This window comes from Genypterus blacodes, unplaced genomic scaffold (genome assembly GCF_046128005.1).
Source record: "Genypterus blacodes isolate CSIRO-AG114 ecotype Tasmania unplaced genomic scaffold, CSIRO-AGI_Gbla_v1 ptg000021l_1, whole genome shotgun sequence".
Taxonomy (NCBI): domain Eukaryota; kingdom Metazoa; phylum Chordata; class Actinopteri; order Ophidiiformes; family Ophidiidae; genus Genypterus; species Genypterus blacodes.
Window position 1 is genome coordinate 3,552,097 of NW_027466834.1, and position 19,999 is coordinate 3,572,095.

The 19,999-nt window shown below is 43.3% G+C and overlaps 1 protein-coding gene across 1 annotated transcript; it reads left to right on the plus strand.

Annotated features, from left to right (window-relative positions):
* Positions 1-368: 368 nt before the first annotated feature.
* st3gal2 (ST3 beta-galactoside alpha-2,3-sialyltransferase 2) lies at positions 369-17,479 on the plus strand. Its single transcript, XM_076142005.1, has 10 exons — positions 369-428; positions 2,916-3,110; positions 3,509-4,177; positions 9,454-9,513; positions 9,882-10,015; positions 11,221-11,400; positions 12,182-12,227; positions 12,759-12,878; positions 12,986-13,580; positions 13,678-17,479. The coding sequence occupies exons 1-9, from the start codon at positions 369-371 to the stop codon at positions 13,157-13,159; spliced, it is 1,638 nt and encodes a 545-aa protein (XP_075998120.1). The 3' UTR covers positions 13,160-13,580; positions 13,678-17,479.
* Positions 17,480-19,999: the final 2,520 nt, after the last annotated feature.

The following is a 19,999-nucleotide window of genomic DNA, read 5'->3' on the forward strand; positions in this document are numbered from 1 at the left end:
TCCTCAGGTTTCTCAAAAATGAATAATGAAAGAATGCAGTGGTAGGAGCAGCTCGCCACATTAATTGTCTCTATTTGTTTCGATGACAAATGGAACGAATGGGAACCAACCTACAAGTAAAGTGAATCTGAGGGTTGAGTGTGAGATTGTTTCCTCGAGTATTACTGGTGAAAAAAGTAATTAAAGCTCAAATTGCAGTCGATTGTTGCAGCCTCTCTTTTAATAAGCCTGTGTGTGCTCGACATGACATCCACCTTAAACATTAAAGGTCTTAAACGTTGACAAAACACACCAGTACTACAGTACTACAAGTGTATTCAGGTGTGGAGCTGTGTGTTGCCGTCGTCACAGACACGCATTAAGTAAACATGTCAAGTGAAGGAAAGCGAAGCCTGTCTGCGCTGTCTGCATTGATTGGTTGGGTCAAGGTAGGGGACACTGAGGTTTCTGTGTTGCCTAGACAACGTTGCATGAGTGCTGGCTGCCATGGTGATACATCAAAAACAGCATAGTGGAAAATAGACGCTGTTTGCTGGGTGGGTTATCTGGTTGCAAAATACTGCAAGACCTCTTTTGAAATGGGAAGCCAAATTACTGCCTCCTCTTTAGTTACAGACAGCATGAATACACAGCAAAGTAGTGCCTGCCTAAAAACCACACGCAGAGTTTTGTATGATCACACAGCAGCTCCGTAATTACTCTGCTTTACAGTCGTTTATGAAAAGATTTTCTACAAATAATCTGTGTTTTCGCAGTATGGTGATTCTTTCCTTTCAGCCTCGTTTCCAACATTAACAATACAGTATCTTGTCACATTGAAAAGGGTTTGTTGTTGATCAGATCTATCAAAATAATCTTCTTTAAGAAAAAGTATACTTACAGCTTAACCAATGTTTCAAATAACATTTTCAAGATTGTTTTTTCGGGGCTTCAGAGAGAATTCCGATAAGCTTGATAGGTGCGAGGTCATGTATGTGTGTGTGTGTGGGACACGCACTTGATGTTGCAGAAAGAGTAAATAGTGTTATATTTTTGTAATTAAAGACAAGATTGATCCCCCAGTGGCGCCCCCTGTTGGCCCAGCACCGTTCAATGGTCACGGAAACACTGAAGTTAGTCGCTTTCTCTGTAAAATGCGAAAACAGTGTGACGCATGCAATACAGCGCGTAAACAAAAACAATGAAGCTGAGTAGCAGAAGGGTGATGAATGAAAATAGCAAATGGAATCGAATAGGAGGAAGAAAGGAAAGAACACTGGAGGAGTCTGTAAAGTGAGATGGGTTAGAGGACAAAATGGGAAGGGAGAAGAGAATTTAGGGTATCACTGTGGTCAATGTGGCAGTAAATGACACTCTGTCCTCTCTCTCTCTCTCTCTCTCTCTCTCTCTCTCTCTCTCTCTCTCTCTCTCTCTCTCTCACTTTCTCTCTCTTTCTCTGTCTCTCTGCTGAACAGGAAGCCAGTCTTCACGGCTGTCAGACATCCCTGAAGGACACGGACACGCATATAGAAACCTCGGCAGACTGACATCACAAATTTACTGGGAGCCTTCATCTGTGCCTTAGGGGTCCAGGTTTGGCACGCATATCCAAGCCAAGTTTCCACTGCAGTGCAATTTGGATCAGTGTGTTCAGGTGGTTTGAGATTAATAGGAACAGGTCATACACTTGCCATAAAGTGGGCACAGTTAAAGCAGATTAGAGTGAAGCCCTCATCAACAGCCCAATGACACCTGCACCACAGCCACACAACGGGGGACGCACACACCCACATTGGCACAGCTGGAGAACACAATTAAATTAGTGGATCTGGCAGCCGGTGTGCAACCTCTGCTCGAAAAACGTACACCATACACAAATCACAGCGGGCACACACACTCACACACACACACACACAAGTGCACAAGCGCACGTGTAGTGGATTGCTGGACAGATGCTGCCCCTCCCCTCCTTCCATAGTCCAATCAGAGCCAGCTGGAGAGGAGATGAGATTTGGGGCTGATTGTTTTTGTCTTCTCTTCCATCCCGCTCTCAGTGCATCACTCCATTCTCCACTTTCACCGCTCCTTGGTGCAGCTTCCACCGTGGATAAGCCATCGGCATAAAAACTTTTCCAACATAAGAACATCTGTCAGTTTGCCAGTTTGATCACTCCTCCCAAAGTAGTTTTTACTCGCATATTTGTTTTTACTTTTTCATCTCTATGGGAATAGAGAAGAGCAGCTTTTGAACATTTTTAGGGACATTTTTCTCTTCTTTTTCATGTGACCATACTGGGATTTGTATCTTTCTTGTGCCCTGGACTGCAGCTGTGACATCTGTGTGTAGTGGTTATTGTGAAGGTTGTACTCGGAAATGGGCTTAACGGCCTCGTGACATCTCAGACACATCTGCCTCTGACGGTGATAAATTCCTCCTTGTTTTTCATTTAGATTCCATCCCTCAAAGACTGGACTGGAAAACTTTTTTAATCCAACTTTTTCAAACTTAATGCTGCCTGTCTGGGGAAAGCGTGGAGAGAAACAGTAAGTCAAGAGTGCTTTAAACTCCACAACACCGCTACTCACAAAGTACCTAAATGCCACAGTGGGCAGAAAGAGAGAACGGGGAGACCTTGAGAGAAGAAAGATGGAGAGGTAAACCTTGAGAGACAGGCACAAGGAAGAGTGAAAAAACAAAGAGAATTTGGAAAACTAAGGAAACGGCAGATAAAAGAGCAACTGAGAGTAGAGGAGACAGAAGAAAGAGTGAGTGAGATTGCAGAGAAAGGGCACGAAGGAGAAAGGTGTTGTCTAGGATATAAAGTGTCATGATGGAACTCCATTCAGGCCAGACCTCCTCCCTCCTGCCGCTCCTCCCCCCTCTATGTCTCCTCCTCCTGCCTCCTTCTCTCACTTCCTCGCCTGCACTCATCTAGTCTGCCAGCGTTCTTTGGCTCCAGCACAGCAAGGCAGAAAGAGAGAGAACACAAGACAGAGCCGAGCTCAACGTTCACACCGATGGCAGTGAAAAAGAGACGGACCTGCTGCATCCACCAACATCTTCCAATGGAATTCACTGGAGCTGGATGCACAAAGAAGTAGGAAAAACACAGGGAGGGAAAAGAAAAAAAGTAAGTGGATCGAAAGAGAGAAGTAAATCAAACAGGAGGAGGAAAGAAAGAGAGAGGTGGACTGTGATCATAGCTGAAGCTGAGATCACTCCAAACGACAGCACAAGAGTCCGTATCAGTCAGCCTAAAGCCTTGTGTAATTCAGCTGTGTGTGTGTGTCAGGACATTGTTGTGTGTGAGACAGGCACACATCTGTGGAGGAAGAGGCACAGAGAGAAAGCAAAGAGTGATACAAGGAGGGAGAGAATCTAGCAGGAGACGGAAAGAAAGCGTAGGAGCGACGCTGAGCGCACAGCTTGACTGCCAGACGAGTCGACTCTGACAGATTGTCTGCCTGTGTGTTTTAGTTTGAACCAGTCTGACATCCACTGGTGGGTGTTCTTGTTGCTCTGTGTCAGGAGTTTGTCCTTGTCACGCTGACCGGGGCTGGGTTGTTGTTTGGAGGAAGCAGAGGAGGAGGAGGAGGAGGAGGAGGAGGTGGTGGGCTGGGGACAGTGGCAGGCTCAGGGGTGGGGGCATGGCCGTGGGGGGGCCGCCTCCCGTCCTCCACCCTGCACCGGGACAGACGCTGGGGCTGGGGGAGCTGGGGGTCCTGGGTCGGGGGGCCGTCCAGGGGAGCAGCCAGAATCTCCGAGCACCGGCCCTGGCTGAGTGGAGGTGCAGCAGGGGCGGGAGGAGGCTCAGGTAGCTGTGCAACAGGGGGGGCCGCAGAGAAAGGAGGATCGGTGAGATGTTCCAGGAGATTCTGGGTTCTCCTGGGCTCCCTCGTCCTGGTCTTCCTCACCTCACTTTTCTTCTCCGTCTCGCTACGCGGGGGGGTCGGCTTCAACTACCTGGAGCCACCCGGGTGGGAGGAGTCGAGGCGGGTGAAGCTGATCCCCAGCTATGTCGGCGCTCACCGGCTGTCACCACCTGACGACACCCAGCAGAAGACCTGTGCCTGCCCTCGCTGTGTGGGCGACCCCGGCATCTCAGACTGGTTTGATGAGAACTATGACCCGGATATTTCACCAGTTTGGACTAGGGACAACATCCAGCTGCCCTCTGATGTCTACTACTGGTGGGTGGTAAGTAATGTCATTTCACTTATACTAATTTATTGTGTGCAGACAGTAAAAAGTACTTTCATATACAGTGTGCAAATGTGTTTCAAGTAGGATTTCAAAATCAAATCAAATGTATTTGTAGAGCCCGATAATTGGAGGAGAGATCCTTAGATCCGTCCTTATTCTCTCATCTCTCAAGCCGACCAATCCTGTTTTAGAAGAGCTACGTGCTCGTCATCTATTCTCCACAATCTTATGTCTAACCATGTGTGCCGAAATGGAACATTATGGCACTGCCCACTGGGTTTTCCCAATGCAGATACTGAGTAATGTCTGAATGAATATGTGTCAGAGAGAGAGAGAGACAGAGACACACACACACACACACACACACACACACACACACACACACACACACACACACACACACACACACACACAAGGGAGGACTTAATTAAAGTGCATTTGCAAAAACACTTCTTCACTTCTACACTCTCAGTGTATGTAGGTGCAGGTGCTCATTTGTCTGTGTATGTACACGTGTTAATGTGTGTGTGTGTGTGTGTGTGCATCCAGCATCATTTCCGGCACTGTGCGGTGTCTTTGTTAGCTTGCTTTGAGTCCTGTTTCAGAGCAGTAACCACATTTCAGCACTAAAATGGCTGAAAACTGCAAACACAGGCCGGCAGCTGCCAAGTCATTAGGTCACACTGCAACAGGGAGGTGATGAACTGGGAGGAGCAAGGAGGTGAAGAAGGAAATAAACAGGGGTACAGGAGGAAAGAGGAGTAGGGAAGGAAGGATATCAAATATTGGATTTAGTCGGTGCTTCTCAATTTTTTTCTGTCGAGCCCCCCCCCCCAGGGAAGAAGAAAACATTTTGCGCCCCCCCCCCCCCCCCCCTCCGCCACGACCATAAATAGTATAATTTGTCTATAAAATTGTTCCAAGTACACCTCTGCATAACATTGTATCCTAATTAACATTAAGGGAAACTAAAAAAAGAAAAAGATAGATCCGCTTACAACAAAGAATAACTTTATTGATGTGATGTGTTTAAGTGACGCCTTAATTTATTTGGCTTCAAGCTGTCCGCTGCCAACATTTTCGGACACAGTAAACACACCGGTCTTTCTTCGTCTCCCACCGTAGTCACAGTGAAGCCAAGCGCTACATATGCTTCGACATGTTTCCTTGTCTTAGCTTTCGGGAGACTTTTGTCTGTCTCATTATCTCCGTCTCTCTCTGCCTTTCTTTTCATCCCTGTTAAGCATTGTGTCTTCTGCGCTGGCTCAGGCTCTGTGTGTGTGTGTGTGTGTGTGTGTGTGTGTGTGTGTGTGTGTGTGTGTGTGTGTGTGTGTGTGTGTGTGTGTGTGTGTGTGTGTGTGTGTGTGTGTGTGTGTGTGTGTGTGTGTGTGTGTGTGTGTGTGTGTGTGTGTGTGTGTGTGTGTGTGTGTGTGTGTGTGTGTGTGCGCGTGTATGCTCGGTGCAAAAAACACCACAGCAGAGGAGCTAATACTCCCTCTGCATGCTTTAATAATGAGAGTAAATGGCACACTACTACATTTAGGCTGTGCAATTACACTTCATTCTGGTACGGCAATGAAAAAGCAAACGGTAGTTTCGCCGTGCGTGTTCCCCGGGGTCACACGCGACCCCCCTGGCATTTTTCCGCGCCCCCCCTATTTGAGAAGCACTAGATTAACTAGAGGAAGGAAATATGGATGAAAGTGGGAATGGTGAAACATGGAGGAGATGAGAAATGAGGTTAGTGACTGTTGTGACAGGCTTGTTGTGAATAAAGACATGAATGACAAACAATATAGTAGAGAAGCAGCAATTTTGGACTTAAATGTTCTGCTACAAACAGAAAAACCGAGGACGTACCTCCAAAATGTTGTAATTCACGCTGCTCAGTGTCTGTTTCCTGGGCCATTTTTAGAAGGTCATTGGAAATAAATGCGTGCAACAGTCTGCAATTATGTCTGAGTGTCATCTTCTTGAATTGTTTTGTTGGAGTTCTTTTGGAAATACAAAGAAGGAGAAATCATCTCTCATTCAGGAAAAGAGACAGATCTGTTGATTGATAGATTATTTTCTCTATTCCACTTTTCCATTTCCATTTTTTTCATTCATTTTCTGTACAGAAGCCACTTTGAAAGTCACTAAACAATACCAGCATGTGAAAGTATGTATGACTTGGCACAGACATGAGTATAAGCTAAGGAGGATGTACTTTAATCTGCATATGCGTAGTTTCACATTACAGTCAGTAAATGTCCACCACTGAGGATCAATAACACCATCTACAACTGAACTGGACTTAATGGATGGGCGAGTGGAGATGCAGAAAGAAGAGAGAGGAATGATAGAGAGAGATAGTAAGAAACCTCAGGAGGAATAATTCACTGATTAAAACATCTACAGTATGTGTATCTATTCAGGCATGTAAAAGTCTTAACTGGAGTGTGTTGCCTCCACATGCATTTCCCCTATCCACAGACTGGCCTCATACTGCCATTACTCAACATGTTGTGAACTTGGAGACTGCCGCAATCCTACTGATTGCTTGTATAAAGCTTTATTGCGTTTTTCCGTGTATTTGCAGTAAGGACAAATACTCTCACGATTGAGTGCATGTAAATGTTCTGAGTGAGAAGTAGCCATGGAAGAGTGGCCTCACTGCCTCACTGCCTCACTTGACTGTTAATCCAGAGTCCATTCAGCTGATTCTAGGAAGGAATAAAAATGATGCATACGCACACTTAGAGTGGCATATTATGCAGATTCCTTTGTTCTTACTATTTTCACATTTTTCTACTTATTTATTTTCATTTAAGTCTCTATTTGAAAACTTTGAGTAAATGTGCAAACTACTTGCCTCTCCACCACTGTGCACACTGAATATAAACATCCTGATTTAGTTACTCCCTCTCAAAGGCCCCCTTTCGGAAAAAGCACTTCTGTTCTGATTGGCTCCCTCACTATCCGCGCTTCTTCATCAATGTTTCATATACACATCAGTATGTTACAGAGTTCAAAGCTTTCTGGGCAGTTCATCATTTCTGCAGTCAAGTTAAAATGGTCAATGCAAACTCCATATGATTTGACAGAGACTGAAATATAACTAAGGGCATCTTATATCATCATGAATCCTATATGAAGTGTGTGTTCTGCTTTGAGAGATGAAGGACTGAACCATTAAAGAAAGAAAACATCTTAAAGAATTGATCTGTCTTTAAAGTTTCAGTTTGCAGTTTGTTATATTGAGGACTCAATATAATTCAAGTTGTGACAATGGCTACCAAGTACAGTTGATTGAAGAGCTCTGAAACATTAGGTTTTGACCGTTTTTCACAGAGAAATGTTGGTTTAGGGGGGAAATGGATGTTGCGTTAAACTGAAAATAGTTGCTATTTAGTCAGCGGACAGCTGAAAAGAAACGAGCAGTATTTTGTATCACTGCTTATTTCAAGTTTTGCCAAAAATGTGTAGCTCAGTAGCGCAGTGTGCCAACATAGCTCTGGGCTCCTGCAGGGAAGCATAGAGGGAAGATGATCACAGACGGAAGCAGAGAGAAAGGAATTCAAAGGTAATAGCAGAATCAATGTCATAGTGTATGATCAACACTGAGACGAGGATGAATGAGACGAAGAGAAGAGGAGAATCAAAGAGGACGAGGGAGAGTAAATGGAGGGAAATTAGACATGGGGGAAAGTAGAGAAGGAAAGAGGTTGAATAGAAATGAAATCAGATCTGTTTGGAAAAGCGAATTAAGGCAGATGGTGAGTGAACGAAGGTGGTGACAAAGAAGAGGGAAAACTGAGAGACTGCTGCGAAGGAGAGAGGGAGGAAAAGAGGCAAGTTCATTTGAAGTGGCTGCCAACATCGTGATAGAACTTACCATGTAGTGCTCATCTCATTGTCTTTACTCGGATGGACGCACGCCCGCTTTGTGTTTTGGCAGACGGACAACTTGGAACAGGATTTTTCCGAATTGGGCAACTTCCCATTGTCATTCGCAAAAACTAGTCAGCGCAAACTCGTGACTGAACTTGTGGCTTTGCAAAAGCTTTACAAGGTTTTACCCATCTGCATGTACAGAAACACGGGGGGGCATATGATCGTAGCCAGGGTTCGACTGAGGTTTTGGGGTGAATTTACTAGCGTTAACACTACTTGAGGGGGGGAGGAAGGAGGGCGAGGGGCGGCTAGGTCTCTGTCGGTGCTGCTTGTCGTGTTTGCTGTGGTTCTCTCTGCTTTGCCATTCACCTCACACACGCACACATTTTCAACCCCTGATTATACAGACAGTTATATAGCCCATTTTTATTTTCCACCTTTGTCATAGTCTGGACCCTGTGACCTCATACTTTGTGCAGCCCTGTTCAGAGGTGGAGGAACTTTCCTGTGGCTGATAGCTGCCAGATTTGGTCCCTTTTAAAATGCTAAAATGTGTACAAACAAACTAAAAACAGCTATACAATTTTTCAGACTTATCGTGTTATGTATCGATGATAGTTGGGAGGCAGTGGCAGTGGCTCAGTGGGTAGTGCTTCCGCTTGGGAACCGGACCGCCGGTTCGAGCCCCTGCCGAGGTGCCCCTGAGCAAGGCACCGAACCCTCAAGTGCTCCCCCCTCTGTGAAGGCTGGTAATGTAATGTAAGTCGCTTTGGATAAAAGCGTCTGCCAAATGATCGTAATGTAGTTGACAGTCATGCACTTTAAGAGAAGCCTCTTTCCTGCCACTTCCTCCCTCCCTCCATCTTTCTATCTCTCCTTCTTCTCTCTGTCTGTCTACTCTGTTGCTTTTTGACTCATCCATGACTGGAGAGACTTGCTGTTGTCTCTGCTGTCACTGCGGGTCATTCCTCTAAATAGCACAGCAGGCCCAGGACAGCTCACAGTGTACAGAGGCATTACTGGTGTCTGAAAAAACACAACCTTGGCTCACACTGTGGCTTTCAGCTGTAATTAAAACATTTAATATGCAGGCAACTCAAAATAGACCTCCTCTCCTGTCCTCCCCTCTCCTCTCCTCTCCTCTCACATGGACACCGATGTGTCTGCATCTCAAACCTCAGCTCACCCAGTCTTGACTGTCTGTCCAACACGTGGCTGTTACATAAACACATACCTGGTTCCGGATGGATCTGATTTACATGCATACACACATTTGCACAGGTGTGCGGCACACACAAAGCTGCTTAGTTCAAGTATGTTACCAGATATGATATGTGCATAAGAAAATCTAACCATTTGTCGCTGTCTCTCTCTCTCTCCCTCTTTCTCTCTAGATGCTGCAGCCCCAGTTTAAGCCCCACAACATCCAGCAGGTGCTGCTGAGGCTGTTCCAGGTATTTTATATTAATAATCAATCTTTTCTACTACTCTGGAACAAGGTCATTAATTCACACTGTGGAGGAAAAAGATTTAGTTTGTCGTTCTCCCAAATTGGCCTTTCTTAAAGCTACGTCACCTGTCTTTTTCCTTACCAAATGGACACTCGAGCAGTCACTGTGATTTTGCATACGGATGTAGATTTAAATGTCTCGCTGTGGCTCCCTGAGGGCAGAAGGCGCTCATGTATTTTTCATGGAAGGTCCCCATTATTGTTAGCGATCTGGTCTGAGCTCTAGGTCAGGTTATGTGATGCTGCTTTTTAAAATTTTTTATTTATCCCAGTACTTCAGTTCATTTCCTCCTTTAAAACACTCGTCCACAGGTGATTCCAGGGCGTTCACCTTATGGCTCGTGGGATCCCGGACGCTGCCTGCGCTGCGCTGTCGTCGGCAACTCTGGAAACCTTCGCGGGGCTGGATACGGGACGACCATAGACGGGCACAACTACGTCATGAGGTGATGGATGTGGTGCTTAGATATAGAAACTGATAGAACCCAGAGTGCAGCTGCATGGCTGAATTGAATGAGTCTGGAGTAGGAAGAAGAAGATGAAGGATGGAAAGGTGATATGGGACAGGGATACAGGAGAAGATGTGTTGTGAATCAATGAGAAGGGAAGACAGGAGGAGGGAGACAGATGAGAGGGATGAAGGGATTAGTGGAGGTATGGAAAAGGATCCGTAATTCATATTCATCAGAGAAGTGTATTAAAGCATCTCACAGAAAGGATCATAAATGTTACATCATCCAAGATTGTGTGTGCTTGCTCCTTGTAATCTCACTGTTTGATGCTGACCTCAGCTCTCCTATTGGCTCACAGAGAGGTCATCTGACTCGTGAGTTCCTTGAGTGCTTAATGTCTTAAGAAGATTAAATGTAGAGTGTGTGTGTCTCTCTCTCTCTCCCTCGCTCTCAGACACACGCACACACTCATCCACATTGTTTTCATTGTCATTTGGCATGAACTCACAGCTGTATATCGATTCCAATAGAGTGTGTGTGTGTGTGTATGCGCGCGTGCATGTTTTTCTGTTGTAAAAGCATCAGCATCCATTAGCATGTACTTTCAGTGGACCTGTGTGGGCAGCTTCCAATTTCCTCTGCTGAAATCTGCATCTGCTGCCCCCCCCACCATCGCCCACCTCCTTTCCACTGTGTCTTTCATTCTCCCATCATCTGGCATATGGCTAAGCTCATTACTTCACATTCATTGGCCATTTTTATTTCAGTTACAGCTTCCTGTTTACATGAACACCTCAGTCCTGCAGACAGTGAGTCACATCTAAATACAGCAGAAGGCAAAAGTAGACAGACGGGCTTGAGTGGCTCATTACAGATTGGAGACAAGTTGGAGCACAATTTATATACATCTACATACAGCTTCAGGGTGAGACAAGGCCAACACAACAAACCAAACAATGCGATTGTAGGATTAGTTCTGATTACATTTAACAGGTGATTAGTAACTGGACCACGATCATTTTTAAAGGAACCCTCCCAACCCTGACAACTTAATTCTCATTTTCAGCCCAGCTCGTATGTGTCCTATGTCGAAGAATACCACAGCAGAATACATCACCACAGAGCACTAACGCTTTCCGGCAATATGCTCCAAGCTTATGTGTAAATGTATTCAACACTGTTTCTCTTTTCTCTGCCAGGATAAATCTGGCTCCTACGGTGGGATACGAGGAGGACGCCGGCAGCCACACCACTCACCACTTCATGTACCCAGAGAGCGCCAAGAACCTGGCAGCGAACGTCAGCTTCGTCCTGGTTCCCTTCAAAACTCTGGACCTGGTTTGGATCACCAGCGCTCTGTCCACTGGCCAGATTCGATTGTGAGAGCACATGCACACAAACACACACTTACAGACACACAAAGATTTGTAAATGAATAGATAAACGTGTATGTGAATATACAGCACATGTGACGTATACTTAAACTGCACAGACATACACACAAACAGCTGTCAATCTGAATTTATATCCACAAAGCAATCACAGTAAGTGTTGAAGGATTTTGATCAATTTCTCTCTTTCTCTATCACGGTTAGAGCACACAAGCCGGGTCCAATAGGGAGACACAGACAGGTTAGCAGTGAAAACCAAGACACACTGAGGCAAGGCAGCTTTATTTGTAAAATCAATTAGGCAATTGGCAATAAATAAACAAGGCAATTCAAAGTGCTTCACACATGTAGAGACTACTGTTAAACTCACTAATTTAAAATAGAGCACTGTTCATGACTGGACCCAGAGGGATAAGAGCCTGAAGCAGGAACGGTCTGGCCAACATTAAGTGGAAAGTTAAACAGCAGGACTGATGAGGTGATGAGGAACAGGTGAGCAAGGGGTAAAACAGGCTGACGCAGGAAGGCGACTGGTGGCAGGAGAGAGAAAAAGAGAACAACAAAACAAAAACAATAATAAATGATGAAGGTAGATGATTGTCTGACTGTGACTCTCTCTCTTTCTTCAAGTATGGTGTCAGATATATATAGATGATATTTCCAGAAGAAAATCGAACCATTTCTCTCTCTCTCTCTCTCTCTCTCTCTCTCTCTCTCTCTCTCTCTCTCTCTCTCTCTCTCTCTCTCTCTCTCTCTCTCTCTCTCTCAGTACCTACGCTCCAGTGAAGCAGTTTCTCCGTGTGGATAAGGATAAGGTCTGTATCATCGACATAAAGTGTGATCTCACTCACAAACACACATGCATACACATGCATACACAGTGACCTGCATTACTGCAATTATATCAGCCCCTCCCCCTCGTTGCTGAAGGATTGCAGTTAGATTATAAACCTGCCCTTTGTTTTTAATAATCTGCTTTCATTTAATCCATGGAAATAAATAGAATGAAAAGTAATCCCTGACCTGCAAAGATTCTGTGAATTTCTTGGCTTTTTCCTCTGACCAACAGAGTTAGATTTCCTCAGACTTAATCCTCTGCTGCAGTGCTCTAATCAGCCAAAAACCACATTTGTATGGGACAGGAGGTCCATGGTAAATTTATAATTACTGTGGTTAACAGTGCTATTAAGACCTTTGCGATGCGTTCATTTCCACTTAGCAGCCGTTTCTTGTATAGCTGGAATTGTGGCTGAAGTGTTGGGTGGTGAGGTTTGGTTTTTAATGAGATGCACAGCGAGTAGACAGTTTGTTATATTCGTCGTCTCTATATTTGTGTTTCATACCAGGTCCAGATCTTCAACCCAGCCTTCTTCAAATACATCCATGACCGATGGACCAGACATCATGGACGCTACCCGTCCACCGGCATGCTCGTGCTGTTCTTCGCCCTCCATGTCTGCGATGAAGTCAGTTTCCTTCTCTTTTTCCTGGCTTTTTTCCCGTCATATTTCCGTATATTTCCAAACTTTTCCATTGCCTGTATCTAAACACACACTTTTCCACTCTGCTTTAGGTCAATGTGTTTGGTTTTGGGGCGGACAGCCGAGGAAACTGGCACCACTACTGGGAACAGAACCGCTACTCTGGAGAGTTCAGGAAGACGGGTGTTCACGATGCTGATTTTGAAGCTCAGATCATTCAGCAGCTGGCCAAGGCCGGCAAAATCACTGTATTCCCCGGGAAATAACCAGCAAACCGCGCTTGTGCTAAACATTTTATGTTGGAAAGCCTGTTTGGCAGCAGACACTTGTGTTGCTAGATATTCATTTGCACCAATTTGGGAACCCAACCAGTAAACCCTGAGCTTACTGTGGCCGAACATATCAAATGAAAACTGTTTTCCATTGGTCCCAAAGTGCCATGTCATACATGTCGCTTTCCAACATACTTGGACAGTCACCTGCCAGTCGTGGCTCTAATTGGGAAAGATGAGAAAGAGCCTAACAACCAGCAGAAACAATGTTGATTCAAATGTATTTTTTTCCCTTTAGGACTAGAGCTGGAGTTAAGTCATGCATCAGACATGTGGTTTGTTAGAATCACTATGGGACTGTTTTCCACCTCTTATGGTCAGATTTTGTTTTAGAAGACCAGAACACAAAATGAGGGCTGGACAGCCAATCACCACAAACTCAGACTGACTGCCTCATCAGCCAGCTGTGTGTAAGCTGGAGAGGAAACGTTGCACTCCAGGTATGAACCCAGCGGAGATGGGCAATGTTCACCTACTTGTGTTTAATCCGTATCAAATCCAGAACAATGGTTTCACAACTTATGTAGGCAAATGCTCACCTGCTACTTAAGGAGGAACAGAGTGAGAAGTCAGTCATAGCATCACGTTTAAGGTGGGACTGTTGAGTAACTAAGCAAGCTGTAAAAACTGTAAGACTGACTGGTTCTCCAAACACAAACTATGGGACTGTGTGAAGTTGTTTTTGGGGCGTTTTGAAGCCGTTACTCATCTGTGGTTTCTCAGACTGGACTTTCTTTTATCCCTTACAAAACTCTTGGCAGGTACTTGATTTGTCATCGCTGGAGGGACATTCATGTTTCTATTTGTTATTCTGCTGTTTGTGAGATCTGGACCTTGTCAGACTGTATGGTTCTAAACAGGCTGGTTGGTGCATTGGATTTCTATTATACGTCGGTCCTCCCAAAGCCTAAACGCCTTGCCACAGGATCACAGAAACAGAATCCCAACACTTTTCTCACCTCCAGGCACAGGAAGAAAGTTGTGGGTGACTGCTGGTCAGACTGAGTGAGACGTATAAATGAGGCCAGAAGTCCCCCTTCTGGGATTTCATCTTTGGATGGAGGCACAGTGTTTAATCCTCATGTGGCCTGTCACAGGGTGAGGTCTGATTTGGAAGCAGAGGACTATAGACAGACGATTTCAGCATGAATACTGCATCAGTTATGACAGTGTTTTACGAATGGAAGAGGTTGTTTTAGCTTTTTATTTTTACTTGCAGCAAACTACACGACCCAACACATTGTGTCAATTTGATAGAAGCTGGAGACAAAGGGGGCTTTTCTGTGTTACCCTGCTCTGGTTTTTTCCTTCAAAGGCTTAAAACTTCAAGCTGAGTGCCACATCCCAGTGGATGTAGGAGCTGTCATGAACATTTAGCCCGAGGTTAGGGGCCCTTAAATGGAGTGAAAGAAGCTACAACTCCCCCTGGGATTTCAGAACTCATTAACCTGTCAGTAACTTGGCTTCATTAACCACTAGCCCTGATCCCTGCTCAGCCAATTAAAATTCTCATTATGACTGGAGGGGATAAAGCCACAGGATGTGTGAGACCTCACCTCCAAAACACATAAACTAAACTTCCTCTGACCAGAATGATGGCAAACCACCATGTCCCCCTGCAGACTGCAGCTCTGATCGGCTCGCTTTATCTCCTGTTACATGGTGGCTGGATTTATACTGTTGACTCAGTTTTGATCTCTTTTCATCCTGGTGACATCTTGAGGTTCTTATCACTGAATATGGTGGCATTATGTGCATATACATATACACGTTTATAGGCACATGCACTCCTTTTTACGTTTTTGGATATCACATAAAAGACCACTCGGAATTTATGTTTGGACAAGGATGCACAAATGAATATCATAGAACCATAGCAAAGCTGCTAAACGCAATGAAAAACACAAACACCAGTGGAAAAATCAAATGTGCCAAACAGAGGGAAGAAACTTTGAGGTAAGGAGCCAGCTGTTGGCTCATAAAGAACTTGGGGTTCCTACACAGGTTTGCAACATAAAAGATGAATATCTGAGCAGTGAAATATTACCATTCAGATATGGTGATATTTACTGACAAAATCACTTAATATATAGTTGCAGATGGGGTTTTAGAGCATTGCTGAGAATCCTTACACTAATAAGTATACGATCACTGGTGGATAAAGTACCTGGAAGCCAGTTACAAGTGAAGTTCACCCATTAGAAAACAATGCTTCAGTAAATTTCAATTAGCTGATTATTTTAGTATCCAAAGTATTGTCCTTTGGGATAACTGTACTTCATTATTGCGATAAAAAGATTTCCTTGTTCTTCAAAGTGACATTTATAGACTTGCTCCACACACCTCACTCTACATGAGGAAAAGCAGTTACCACTTTAACCAATCATTTTATATTTCCTCTTTTTTTATATGTTTTTATTCACAGTGACCAGAACTTACTGTTGTAGTTTTGACAAGTGTAAGCAAAAGTAATTATTTGCAACAATAAAAATACTAAAGTACAAATTCTCCCCAAACTTACTTAAGTACTGTAATGAAGTGTTTTTACTTTGTTACTTCACACCACTGAAAACGATGGATTTATGTTACGTGTACATGTTTAATTATATGGAATCACATCATCTCGGTCTGTCACTCAGGGTGCTTCATTTATGATGATTTCAATCTGACTATGATGTTTACATGACTGAAATCTATGTATGTAAATTATCATCATTATCATCAACCTACATTTGAACTCAGTGAACCAGTGACGATGGATTCATTTGAGTTCAATCAAATTAGATGATTTAACAAAAAATAACAAGAAGTGTAATAAAGTAAAGGTCCTGTCAGCAGAATTAAGTAAATATCACATATAAAATGAACTGTGTAGAAGCCCTGAGTACCAGCAGTTGTAAACCAGCACAGCGGATATGACATCGTTTGTGTGTGTTGTTTGTTAATAAAGGTCAGTGCTGCCCGCAGGGATGAAACCACACCTTTATCAAACTGTTGTTGCTAACAGTGTTTAAGTAGGAGTGACGGACACTTAGAGAAGAATGCTCACACACACACACACACACAGTCAGGAGGGTCATCAGTTTGGTTTGTTTGGATTATCCTTTCATGGTTGTATGACTCATGTTGTTCTTTATGTACTATCAATATTTGTATCTGACTTTGCACATGATGTTTTATCGGATGCTTCAATGTTGAGATGGACTCATTGTAAAAAGTCAGTCTGACAGAATTTGGACATTGTATGTTTCTACACACACACACACACACACACACACACACACACACACACACACACACACACACACACACACACACACACACACACACACACACACACACACAGTGCCGTTCATGCTTTTGTGCCTTGTCCTGTTGTCGGACGCATTTGACTCACAGCTGCTCCATTGGCAACACACACCTGACACCCTGCATTTTTTGTCTATTTAGATTAAAGTGTATACATTAACATACAACTGTTTGCTGAGTGCTGTGCCTTCGCACACACACACATACACCTAGATGAACATACACACACAAGCAGACGCATACATTCCTGCCTTCTGCTCACTTCTTACTGCTTTGTACACTGACTTTGTTTTTCTATAGAACGCTAAAGGATAGAAGAGAGGAGGTAAATAACTTATATCATGTGACGCGTCATGAATCCATGTCAGACCATTTGTACTGTATTTATTGTATGTATTTTTAAGGCATTTCTGCTTAACTCAAAAGCTTACATTAAAGAATGACAGGAAATATGGCAGACGGAGAGGGTCAAAGTTCATGCACTAGATTCAAACCCCTGTGTTTGAGTGAAGAACAACAGATGGGGAAGATGAGGAAGCGTCTTGACATTTAATTATCTCACTGTATGGTTATGAACTTTTGCACCTGAGTTATCAGCTAACAAGGTCTTACACCACTGAGGTTTTGTTCCCTGTTGAGGTAGTTAAGACAGTATGGCAACAACATTTGGGGGGTATAAGGACTTCACCCATGTGTTCAACGACAAAAAGAGTGGTAACAGACCTCTGTATTCCCTAAAACAAAAACCTGCTCCAATGTGTCCACGTATTCCTCAATTCCAACAAGATTCTCAATGAAATCGCGTCATGTAGCCCAGTTCCACCCCAGGCCAGCACATTGTGTGCGCACAGACAGCAGTGAGGGTGATCCCTCTGCTGGGCCAACCTCATTCACAGCACTTCCACTGCAGCCCAGTTTCTTTCCCCACCTACGTGGCACGGATCAGTTTCCTGAAGCATTTATAAGCTAAAGTAGGTCTGTGCTCCTGGTGCTGACCCAGTAGTCTCTTTTTTTTCTTAAACTAAATAGGAAAATTGAAAGGCATCAGTTTTCATGGTAATTTGACGCTTTGAATCAGAGCATTTTTGGATAAAGCAATTTCTGATGATTAAAGACAAATTAAATCTGAAATGCCAAATTAATTTCATTTGATTACTTTGATAGAATGGTTTTGTTGATGTTTTATGTTAAACATGTAGTGCTGAGACTGTTATGGCTGCTACAAAATATCATGCTATATTCTGCTTTTGGATTGTTTTAGATAGACATTGGATTTTTGAGGCTCATACTGATATTGGTATGGGAAAGTTTAACGAAAAATTAATTGGTATCTTTAAAAAAAAAAATCCCACAAATTGGATGGTGAATGAGTAAAGAATCGTGAAAAAAGTTAAGAAAAAGATCAAAATAAACAATTACGATAAATATGTCACTTTTGAATAGATTGTTTGCAGGAGATTAAATTCAATAATAATTATCTAACCATAATTCTAAAATAATAACACAAATACATTAAAAATGTAATTGATTGAATTAAGATGAATAAGGGTCCAAAATCCCTGAAAATGCAAATGTCTTTGTGCTGATGTGTTGAAATGATTATGTCAGTTATGTATTATATGTGTGTGATATAATAGTTTTGCGTTACCTGTGTGACCTCAAAACATCAACAGGTAGAAACAACATGGCTATTTGGATCAATTTAACTGAATGATTGTCAGTTTTTACAGTCTAGAAGCTCAGCAAACTAGAACCACAACAGCACCCAGTGGAACTGATTTAGAGTCCATTAAAATACATTATAAATACATTATAAAATACAATAATTCATTCATTTCATCGGCTATAAAGAAAGTGTGAAGACTCTGAGTGTTTCTGTGAGAACGCCTCACAAACGTATGCTTTGTTTCTATCACCATTTAATTTGCACCATTAATGGTAAATGAAGTAGTTTGTTTGTTTCTTCCTTGCTGCTGTATTTAAGACTTGAAATACCATGAAATATTAATGACAAGCATTAGTGAGTTTCTCCAAGATCAGAGAATCGGATGTATTCAGTATGGTTGTCTAACTGGCAGGGGAGGAAAAAAGAGTTAAGGCATCATCTTCAAATGAATGTGAGTAGAATCTGTCCTAGATTAAAATGAAATCAAAGGTCTTGTGGAAGCAAAAATATTTGTAATATAACTAATATCACCTGAACACAATTCTTTATAATTGATGTTTGGGTGTCACTTGATGAAAAAATGTTTCCTGCAGCAGTGATAGAAGATTAAATGACGTCAGACATCTTAAAAGAACAAATCTATCATGATCAGAGTCCTGCCGCTGGCCAACTGACATCGACTGCAACAGTTGCCAGTATTTTGAGATGTTTGAGCCTCACGGGTTTTCCCCTTCTGGTTCACTGTGTGCAGTGACGAGTGACTGCAACAGTCACTGACCTGCAGGCTGTGACGTCATTGTAACCCTGAGACCCACACAGCTGGAACAGTTCATTAGTGCCCTTCTGTCTCTTTTTCGATTTTCTATGGTACTACCACTGCGCAAACATTATCCTGCAGTAAGAAGCTGCATAATGAGTAGATATACCCTTAATCTACAGTAGATTTTACAGGTGGTTCAGATCGAACAAAGACTAGACAGAGATTTGACATACAGCCAGTTCAACACTCAACACGATGGCTGGATGGGTGAAGATTACACAATTGGGGTGTTTTCCTAATGTTCCTCGTTTAATCCCTGATTGTGTCTATGAAGGTTCTCAGTCATCCGAGTCACTGGGTATCTAGCAATAGTAATTCAAGGCAACTGGACCTGCAGTTTAATCAATTCGGAGTCAGTGGTGTGCAGTAAGAAGCATTTATCCTCTGAGAGTCATTCACACCTTGAGCCAGGTGCCACGAGCCATTAGTCATGAAGGCCTCAGTGTGCTTAATCTGAAACAGTTTGTGTTGGGTGGTCAGGCACTGTGTAGGCCTTTAGCATCACACTGTTGTCATATGAGAGTCAATACTCACAGGAATGGAGGAGCTGACTGCTCTGCAACCTTAGACACCTGTGTACACCAACATCTCTACATTTTACCTTCATTCCAGCAGTTTACACCTACATTCACGTGACTAACAACTCTAGTCCTTCGAGCTCACACCTCATAACTCCTTACTGCCACCACTGACTGAACAAGAGAAGCTTCTATGCAGAGTGGTCAAACCACTTAGAGACTGAGCTGTAAGTCCACCCGCCTTGATCTCCTACTGCTAGAAATTAATAAGTGCAATAAGTGCAATAAGTGCGTCCAGTACATCACTGAGATGAGGAGGCAGAGCTGCATTTACTACATTAGAACCTCTGTATGATCCATGATCGGTCTCTTTGTATGTTATGCTATTATACACACTACAAACTTTGTGAAACATAACAAGAGTTCTCTGTTTTTGATAAAGTCTATGAACGCATGACCCA